Below are 10,773 nucleotides of genomic sequence, written 5' to 3' on the forward strand. Positions count from 1 at the left end.
CAAGTCACTTTCCACAATATATGTTATTTTGAACAGTCATCTGAAAACAATTTTCTTCCATTTTATTTCTTTGCATTAGAAATTGAACATCACCATCTTCAGTACACAACTCTTTCTGTTGTTTTTTTAATGTTCTCTCCCCCTATAACCAAACTTTTCTTTTGTAGGGGATTGCGTTCTCTTTCATTACATGAAGATTTAGCTGTTGTGGTCAACAGCTAGCACTGATTCAGGAGTAACAGAAAGTTGACATTGCCACCAAAGGAAAAACCCTCCTTTTTAAAGTGCCAACTAACATCTGATCTAACCTGGACTCCTAAAGTAAAAAGAAAGAAAAAAGTTGTCATGTTTTTAGTAAGATTTAGTGAGGCTTCTGAGCAATCCTGGGTATCTTTCCCAAAGAAAGAAAGACAGGATAGTAAAGTTTTCATAAACAACTAAATGGAAATATGGAAGTCATATGGAAATATGTCAGACTATGTGACCAAAGCCACACTTTGGAATCTTGAACCTTAATCCAAATTGTTGGGGGCCAAAATGTCCCCCCACTTTTCATTGTGCAAATTTCATAAATGTCATACATATTTCAGCCAGTTTCCACTTACTGTTTCCTCAAAAACACAATGCACCCTGCGGAATACAGTGTGGCATCACTGGTAGTTTGATACTGTACCTGACTTAAATGATAAAGATGCATATATATGCTGCGTCCGTTTTATTCCTATTTGTGAGTGAATCCCTCATGTCCCCAGTGCACAGTGGTATATCCTGTTTGAGGCTTTGCATGAAATCTAGTTAGCCTTGTTTGCAAGTATTAATGTCACCCCAAGAGAAGACTGAAAGTAAGAAGTGTTTACCAGAACAATCTCTGGTAAACCATGGCCTGATCTATAGAAGTGGAAGATGCGTGCAATAAATCTTACTGATTCAATTTCAGCTGTGTCAAGGAGGCTGGAATTCTTGACATACTTTCCTGTGAGTAATACACACTGAACAAAGTGAGACTAATTTCTGAGTAAGCATTGGAATGCACCACTAGTTAGATCTATTTAGTGCTGCTGCTGCTTCCAATAAATTAGTTCTGCAATTATTATTTTTTAAAAGGATAATCCTGCTTCCCAGAAATACTGTACTCCCAAATCAGTTTTCCAAAAAAGCAGTAAAATTGACAGGCATGTGCTGGGTAATATCACTACATTCTCCGTTTGTGGAGCACTGTAGTCCTGACTGGGTGAGTTGAATTGTGGAAAACTGATGTAAATATGATTTTGCCTTGAGTTGGACTCAATTGGCCCTTTGGATTCCTTTCTTCTATAGTTTGCAGTATATTGTGAACTTACTATGGCACTATGTTGGCAGAATCAATAAGCAGATAAGGAAGTCTAAATGAAGGTGTGAAAAGTTGGTGTAATTGCAGAATTCATTTTTACTACAAACATTTACCATAGAGACATACTTGAGAATACTCACTGCTCTATATTTTAAGGCAGAATGGTCAGATATACAGATTTGAGTGTACAGAATGGTCATATATACAGATTTGAAGGAAAAGCATACTCTAACTTACCTAATAAAAGTTTGTTTTTATCTCTACAATCCGGTGTGTTCCATGGATTGTTACACGAAGCCCAAGGTAACACTTGTACAAGGGATGCAAAAAGGTAGAAAAGTGTGTAGCACAATATAATATTATAATATATGGCTATTAGGACAGAGATAATCAGCATAGCAATGCCACAGCCTGGGAAAAAAAAGAGGATCAAGGATCAGGGAGGATCACAATTTAAACTACTAAAAAGACATAGGCTTGTATCCAACTAGTTCATACACAGAGTAGAGCGAAAGAAATTAATGGACCTAAACTTGCCACATCCCATAATTTGTATGGGTTTACTCTGAGTAGGGCTAACATTGAATATAATCCAGAGTGAACTAAAGGATAACATTCAGGCTGCCTAGTCATATACAACATGAACACATTTTAGTTTAAATAGCATCTTATTTTTCAGGCGTTTTCTTTTACTGAAAATAGTTCAACACGCCATGCAGCTCAATCCTATCTATTTTTAAGTCCGACTGAATTCAGCTTGGCTTTCTCCCAAGTAAATGTTGTGCTGGAATGTAATTCATAGTGGTTAACAGAATATTTTTGTCTTGGCACAAAATCCATCTAGGGCTGCCATATAAGAGGGCAGTGGAGCTGTCACCCCATTCTTGAAGACCACATGTGATTTATTACTTTATGGGATCTACATTTAAAGGATCAAAAATAAATGCTTTCTACATTAATATCAGCACTCTTGCTTCCACAAAAATAATATTTCCATTATCTTGATTGATCTTGGATTGAATCTTTCTATGTTCCAAAGTAATATCTAATTCTGCATCATGGGATTATAATGATAAGTCGTCACTTACGGTAGTTCTTTGGTATGCTGGATTGTATAATGCTTTGATTACTCAATAAAGTCTCTTTTTTAATGCTTTTAAAATACTGTTCTGTTGCAATTTCCTAAGAGTGTCAGAAGAGCCTGCTGGCTCAAGCCAATGACCCATCTAGCTCAGAATCCTGTTTTCACAGGGGACAATCAGATGCATAAGATGCATACCTACAAGCAGGATCTGTACACCAGAGCACTCCATCCTGCATTTTCCAGCAACTGGTATTCAGAAAAAAACATACTGCCTCTGACCATGGAAGCCGAGCAGAGCCATCAGGCAAGTAACCATTGATAGCCTAATACCCTCCACCAATTTGTCCAATTTCAAAGCTTCTTCTCATTTCATGTCAGTACATTTGTCACCACCACACCAGCCAACATGAACCTTGAAACAGCTCTCCCCAGTGCTGCCTATACAAGGGAGTGGGAAAGTACCATGCGGCATGGTATGTGCGAGATATTTAGCACTGAAGGGAAGTGCTATTTTCTTATGAGACGTACGTGACACCATAAAAGTGATGCAGCCGTGGAATGCTCTCCTCCTGCTGGGAAGTGCAGCATGGATCCACTAAAGCAGAAAAGTGCTGCATTACTACTACATCAGTCATTGCAAGGTCACCTCAAGGTCAAAGTCAGACTGCAGCGCATCAGCCACTGTTCTCATAGCAGTGCCACACAGAGGAGAGCCCATGCTATCTCTCTTGCTTTGAACTGAAGGAAAACCATGATCTCCGAGTTAAAAAGACACACACACACACACACCATGCACACAAAATGCCACAGGACAAGGCATTGTTTCTGCTCAGCTCACCTTGTAAGGCAGGGATGGCTTTCCAAACAGACACAGGTCCCTGACTAGCAAACTGCCCCAGAGAAACCTCCAGGAAGAAGATGGGGATCCCAGCCAGAGCCAACATTGTCAAATAGGGAATAAGAAATGCACCTAATGGAAGAAAAGAATACAGATCTCAGGGACAGCATAGGTGGGAAAGGGCACAGCCCTGACATTTTGTAGCTGTTCTATTTTGTGCATTGCAAAAGCACTTTACGACCCTTCCCCCCACCCAAAACCCCTGCAGAGCAATACCAAACTTTTTGAAACTAATGTATTTCCTGTTTAGAAACCCTTCGCAGAGATGCTTTGTCGGCAGAAAGCAGGGCTCTCTCCCTTGGGAAAGCTTTGCATGTTGGTCAGATTGGCAGAAGGTATTTTCATGTCCCATAAAACCCACAGTTATAATTACCAGGGCATATTAAAACAAAATTAAGCTGATCCTAACAATCCTTATTTTGAAGGTAAAGAAAGCAGGCTAAAGAAAACACATTGGTGGCCACTCCTAATATCTACCCAGAAGCAGCCCCACTGAACTCTGTAAGGGTTACTAAGACTGCATCCACGAGACTTCCAGTTCAAGGGGCAATCCTGTGTATACAGATGGTTGTAAATCCTATTAGATTTAGTGGAACTTAATTTCCTGGCAAATACGTGCCAGATCTCAGCCTGTGCAGGGCTGTTCCCCCTTCTAGCCACCTCGACAAAACCTGCCTTGTTCAGTTCAACCGCTTCTGACCCGCCTTCTCCTTGGGGCATATTATGGATTTGCTTCTGCACCGTGTCAAACAAGGCTGACTGTTCGGAGTGGAAATGGCTGCCAGACTTGCTGCAGGTGGTGCAGCTAATTTAATTACTACTCATAATTTCTCTCATCATCACCTACAACTGCGTCTCAGGGCTTCCTGGAGTGTGTCCTGGAGAGGAAAGTCAGCGTTGTTTTTAAGAGGGGCGGGTGACGGGGGTGGGGATTGCGCTGGAAACAGCCGGCTCCTAATTTCAAATTTTAAAATAAATCACGTTGGGGTGGCATTTATGCATTTGACAATGAAGTCTTCCCAGCAACTGTGTTCGTTACTTGTATAAAATATAGCCCGCAGCCGCTGCTGTGGTGTGGTAGACTCACATTAGGAGGGAAGCTCAGCAAACCTGGACTCCCCACGCTGAGACTGCCGTTCAGAATTCTGTTGTGAAATCGAAATCAGGAGAGCTTTGCAATAATGCCAAAAAGACAAATCATTTGCACTGGACCAAGGACTGCGCCTGCGCAAACTTGAGACGCAGCTCCTTAATCTGCCTGTTCTGTTACCCATATTTGGGAGAGATCCTCAATGAACTCGGTAGAATATATTTCTAGGTCTACTGGCTTCGGATTAGGTACAATAAGTGTGTCTGTGTGGTTTCTTTCGATCCCACTGAATTGGGAGTAAATTTACTGAGATCCCAAAGCAAATGTGTTCAGGATTTCAGCCCTAACCCGAATTCAGCAACAGTTTGGCTAAATGGCATATTGGGTAAATCACGTGTATGGAATAATGGTGATTAATTAATAAATATATCGGGTATTGATAAAAAATACACCCTGGAAACCTTGAGGTTTAGAATAACCAGGGTTGAGTCCCCCACCACCACAGTTTGAAATTGAATCATAATAAACAACCACTTCTTGTAGATTTTGAGACAACCACATGTTTTTGTTTTATGTGAAGTTGAAAGTTTTCTCCAAAACTGCAAAATCCTGTGATTTCACTCAAAACAACAGAAAAAGCTCAGCGGTTGGAGCATCTGCTTCGTATGCAGAGGTCCCACGTTCACGCCTCGGCATCTCCAGGTGGGGCTGGGAGGAAACCCCGCCTGAAGTCCTGGGTTGCTGCTGCCAGTCAGTGTAGACAGTACTGAGTTAGATGGGCCAATGGTTTAGCCTCAGTATGTGGCAGCTTCCTATCTTCCTAAGAAAGGTGACTTTTGTGGTGTTGGGTGTACTGACTACATGAATGACAATGCGTAAGCTAAACAGTGATAGGGGGCTATATATACACAGAGACATACAAACGAGAAAAATATGTTAACATGCAGCGTTCAGCAGAAGGTGAGGAATTGCCGTTTAGGCTTAGTCCAATTAATCAGACCGGGGAAAATATATGCACTTTTTCGCTCATGAAATTCTAATATCTGTAAGGCTGGTCTTGTTTTCTCTGTATGTAATATACGGGTTGGAAAGGAAATCGCCAAACTCCAATAGTAATTAAAGGAACGTCGAGATTAATGGCAATAATGCACTATGAGAAAGCCGGATTGTTTTAAATGCACATTCTACTATTTTCGTTTGTGATTGTGATAGGTATGTTACATCTCTTTCATTTGTGAACGGGGGGGGGAATCATTTTGTTTTAGGCATTGTCTAATTCTAATAAATGAAAATAGTTTTATCTTTGTGGTTTCCCAGTTTGGATGTTGCCCCCCCTTACTGTAGTCAAAACTGGTGGGAAAATATTTCCAAATTAGGGTTTGTTTGTTTTCCATAAAGCAAGAAGGTTCGGTGGACGGGACTGGTAACAATTCTCACGCAGTTTTTCAGGGCTTGATTGCCGTATCAACTATATTTTATTTTATTTTTCAGAGAGATCGGTAGAAAGCTTTACTGTCTCTTCACTTTCCAGACTCTAGTCCCTAATCCATTGCCTGTTTACGGTATTTTGAAGTTCCCAAAAGAAGGAAGAAAAGGTGTTTGGGGAGGGCAATTTGGAGCGGACAAATAGTCGGAAGGGAAAGGGCTAAGGCAGCAGACACTTCTCCGCCCCCTCCGCTCAAATTGGCAGCCCCCCCTTGATGCATTTCAGTTTAAAGGGGGCGTTGGGAGACCTTGCACCTCTAGCATGCAGTTTGGGCCCCAAAGGGTCCCATTAGCTCAAGAGGGCTGGTTTCTTAATGACTGCGTCGAATTGCAGCCATGATCATCTGCATGCAAACTCTTTCCGAAGGATTTGCTGCGAAAATCTGCTCTCGCTAGATTTGCTCTTTGAAATGATTGCCTCGCTCCCTTTACTTCGAGGTAGTCACCCCGAAACATTTGGAAGAATAAAAGGTTGGGAGATCTCCAACGCTTCTTTGCTCAGAAGCAAGTCTCGCTGAGCTCAGCTGGGTGCACAGCTTGGAGATCGCAGGCGATCCTAAGCATGCATATTTGGAAGCAGATGTCATCGTTTCAAAAGAGATCCATCCAGGACTCATTCAGTCCTTTCTATGTTTTGTTTATGTATACTGTACATTCTATTAGGTTTCGCCAAGGTCAGTTTCCGCAGTGGCGGAGCTTCACTGCAGACCTGAAACCAAACGATTTGCTTTTAACTGATAACATTTGTTATCGCACACTTGTCGTCCGCATCGGGTGGAATAAAGACCTTACTCCGGGTCACTAATGCGGATTAGAATTTACTTCACCCGCAAGCATGCCTTGAAGTCTATTTTGTTCATTCTTCACGCAACGCAGATTATAGGATAGGGGCGTGATATGGGGTGCTTAATGGGTACTTCTAACATAAGGTGAAGTAACCTTTCCTATGAACACCAAGATCAAGAGATAATCTCGCTTTTTAACCCAGGGGCATCGATTTCTCTGGCTGCCCCGGTTTTCTAGAACAGGGCTTGCGGGTTTCCGACTATGGACAGCTTCTGACCCCGCCCCTTTCCCCCTCGCCATCAGGAGCACCCACCCCTTTGCTTCTAAGGCGCTGGCTGAAAGCCCGATCCAGAAACCAGAGGGAGTGGGGAAGCTCGAATTTAAGCTGACTGAGGAAGCAGTTTACGTTCAAGCTCAGCGCTCCGTTTAACCCGGCTGGTGGATCAAAGGCCCCAGCGCTACCCCTTTCTGAACTGCAGGGTGTAAAAAGAGAGGAAAATCCATACCTCCCCCATTCTTAAAGGCCAGGTACGGGAACCTCCAGACATTGCCCAGCCCTACTGCATAACCCACCATGGAGAGGATGAAGTCCAGCTTGCTAGACCAGTTTCCCCGGGCTTTATTTTCGTCCCCTTCATCCTCCTCCTCCGGCTGGAGGGAGACAGAAACAAAAACACAATTACATCGACGCGATAGCACACAACGAGTTCAGATGCGGAATGTCTGAGCTGCCATCCCTAGGCAAACTGTACCGCAGTAGTTGCAGTAGTAATTGGTTTGATAATTATATAAATAATAATAGATTATTATTATTATTATTATTATTATTCATCAGTCCATACCATAAACACAAATTGCAATTGGAGCAAGAAAATACAGGTCTTGAGTTTAGGGGACCCTTGAGAGCTACAGCATTTAATCGTGGCGTGGGGAAAGAATGAACTGAAAATGTCCTCTAGGAAAGTTAGAGGTGATTCACTCACACAGGTACTTCGCTGGGAATCTTAGGACTCGCTGATTGCAGTTGGCTCTGTCACAAAGCAAGAGAAAGCCCCAGGCACTTTTAAGTCCCATTGGCAGAGTTATGCATGTGTTTAAATCCCTCCTTGTCGAAATCGACGAGAGCTTAATCGACGTGACTTCTGATCACGTCCTCCTCCGAGTGTTAGGTCATAAGAAGATCCCTGGCCAGCTTCCCTGCCTGCACCCCCCACGTGTGAATGTGGAAGGCAAACTCCAATGGCATTTGGAGCAAACCTGCCCTGGGCCTGGCGCGCATCATCACCCTTTTAATCGGGGCAGGAATGGGAAGAAGTTTAGAACAAAAGCGGAAAACCTGACAGTGCCTAAGGCGAGACCGAGTTGCGCCGAGAGACCCACTTCAAGGCTTCATGTGGCTGAGTTAAGCAGTAAGCGATTGGGAGAGGCGAGCTGGCGCCGTAATGACTCGCGCCGGCTGTCTGCTGCGCACAGCGCTTTTGGGAGCATTTGCCCGGGGCGCGTGAACTGTCCCCCTGGTCGTTTGCCATCCCTCAACCCCCAGTTACCACACGGTCCATTCTCCCTCCAGTCACTGCTTAGAGAAAGAAGAGCAGCGAGGCGGGATGGGGCTGTGTGTGTGTGTGAGAGAGAGAGAGAGAGAGGGGGGGGGGGCGCTTGAACTTACTGAAGAGCTAAAGAAAGCGGGGAAAGAGGCCTCTGGCGAGGAGAAGCGCCGGTTTAGAGCTGGGCTGGGGCCACACAGCTTCAGAAATACACAGGGGCGACGCTTCGGTGGAGGGGCTCGGCCGAGGGGAGGAGGCAAAGCATTTTTCGGGGGGGAATGTCCTCCTGAAGACCACTTGAAGGCACTGGCGACGCTACCAGACCCAACTCGGGCCTTGGTGAACCCCAACGGGAGCGCGCAAGGTGATGGAAGTTCAGCCTAAGTAAACTCGCCACACACGCGCGCGCGCGCCGCTGAGGAGGGTCCCGAAGTCCTAAGAAAAGTCTGTCCTGAGGAGAAGGAGGAGGAGATTTAGGCTTCCTCAGCTTCGCTGGCATACAGCAGCAACCGCGTCATGACGCACGACCTGCGCGCTGGCCTTTGGTTCTACCCGCCAGGGCTGAGTGGCCGCCATTGTCTTTTTCCAGGCCTACGCCGCCCCAGGGCCTTGGATGTCCTCTGTCCGCAAGGCATAAGCCCTCTGTCACTGAAGGGCTGAAAGTTTCCCTTTCTGGACGAATAGGCAACTCCTCAGGGCCGAGGCGAGGGATCTTCGCCCCCATTAAATATTAGGGGGTGGGGCTGCTTCCCTAAGTTGAGGGGCATTTGCCATTCAAATGCTGTGCGCGCACCGTGTCATGTGATCGATTACCTCCCCCCTCGCCAATATTTTTTTCAAACTGGCGCCCTTGAGCCCAGCGGTTCATCGGGACTGCGGGGGAAAAGGATGATGGTTCTCTTCCCCACGGACCCGATCCTGCTCCCTCCCACGAACACAACACCCGCGCGCGGCTTGGCAGATGCAGTGTGATCAAGCGGTGCGCCGATTGTCGAAATAAAATAGATCAGATGTAATAAAAGTTGCGGCCCTGAAATGTAAACTCACTCCGCCGCGACTGAGGGCGAATGATTCCTTGGCTTGAGCTTAACTGGAGCCAGTGTGGTGTGGTGTAGTGGTTAGAGCAGTGGTTCCCAACCTTTTTTGGCCATGCCCCACCTAAGCATCTCTAAAATCTTGATTGCCCCCCCCATATAATTCTTATTATTCAAAAAGTGAACTATTCAGGTGGAGGAAGCCATTAACTTGGTTGCCCCCCTTTCTCGTTGCCCCCCTTAAACATCAAATTGCCCCCCTGTGGAGCGTGTGCCCCATGTTGGGAACCACGGGGTTAGAGCGTCCGACTTCGATCTGGAAGACTAGGCTTCCAATCCCTCACCTTGGGTCGAACATTATCGCTCCAAACTGACCTCACAGGGTTGCTGTGTGAGGAGAAAATGGAGAGAGGAAGAAGCAAATACGCCAACTTGAGGTGCTTGGAGGAAAAGCGGAAGATAAATTTAATTTTAAAAGTGTACGAACTCAGTTCCTTTTTTCTTTAGATGGACACCAGTTTACATTGTAGGGAGGGCAAAGAGGACACTGTGTCAAACTGTAGATTATCCGGAAACGGATTAAAATACCCAGTTTCTCGTGGGTAGCAGGAATCAAATCGCAAGAATAAACAAAAAATGCACCGCGGGGACTGAATCTTCACATTTGCCCGCTACTTAGGCAACGTGGTCCACCACATGCAGCTGAGCCCACAAATGAACCATCTCGATCTAACTCAGCGGAATTTCTGAAACGTAACCCCATGTAGTTCCTCTGAGTACTGACACTTGGATCGTTTTAAATCGTAGTGATGAAACTTAATTGTGCTAAGTGGGCGGATATATCTGTACTTCACTCGAGAGCATGTGATAACAGCATTTTGAAAAGTGAACACATTTGCGTTTGATAGCTTCTCACGCGAAACTTCAGTCGTAACCTTCACTGGTTATAATGTACAGTCAAATCCGGTTTTGCAAACCACAATAATGTACATGGTCTTAACTGCACATCTTAAGCCCACGGGGAGCCAACCACATAATCTGATGTCTTTGCACTTGTACTGCTCACGAGGGAGCAGTAGGATGCTGTCCTCACGACCAGAAAAGCAGTCAAACTGACACCTTAACCGAGACTATAGATGCGCTGCTGCGGATTGTGTGAATGCGGACGGGAGGGCGCAGCATGCTCTACTTCACACCAACCCCTTCAGAGCGGAGAAAGACAGCGCTGCCTCTAGCCGTGGACGCCTCTGTTTCTTAGCAGAGGCCACTGTCTTGCCAGGGTACCAGGTGCGCGCTTTCACCAGCCCGGCCCCATTTCTACATCACACCGCAGTGCCCGGGACTTGCTCACTGACCCCGAGTGACGATTGAACTGTCTGAGATGGAGTGATTGATCACAGAGCCCGGGCCCGGTGGGGCTTCGAGCAGAGGGCCTGCTACGGTTGGCTCTTTGCTTGGGTGGTTTTTTGTTGTTCGCTTTGATTGCCTTCCGCGTTTGCTCGACAGGCAAGAGCGCTCCCCA

The 10,773-nt window shown here is 45.4% G+C and overlaps 1 protein-coding gene across 1 annotated transcript in view; it reads right to left on the bottom strand.

Moving 5' to 3' along the window:
• Window positions 1-10,773, bottom strand: part of SLC6A5 (solute carrier family 6 member 5) — a 91,634-nt gene that overhangs the window by 62,498 nt on the left and 18,363 nt on the right. The window contains exons 3-5 of the mRNA XM_083598417.1: window positions 7,180-7,324; window positions 3,253-3,384; window positions 1,568-1,741 (exon numbers count right to left, since the gene is read on the bottom strand). Of these exons, the coding sequence (XP_083454543.1) occupies window positions 1,568-1,741; window positions 3,253-3,384; window positions 7,180-7,324 (451 nt within the window). The remainder of the gene's footprint in view (window positions 1-1,567; window positions 1,742-3,252; window positions 3,385-7,179; window positions 7,325-10,773) is intronic.

Source organism: Podarcis filfolensis, assembly GCF_964270895.1.
Source record: "Podarcis filfolensis genome assembly, chromosome: 1".
NCBI lineage: Eukaryota > Metazoa > Chordata > Lepidosauria > Squamata > Lacertidae > Podarcis > Podarcis filfolensis.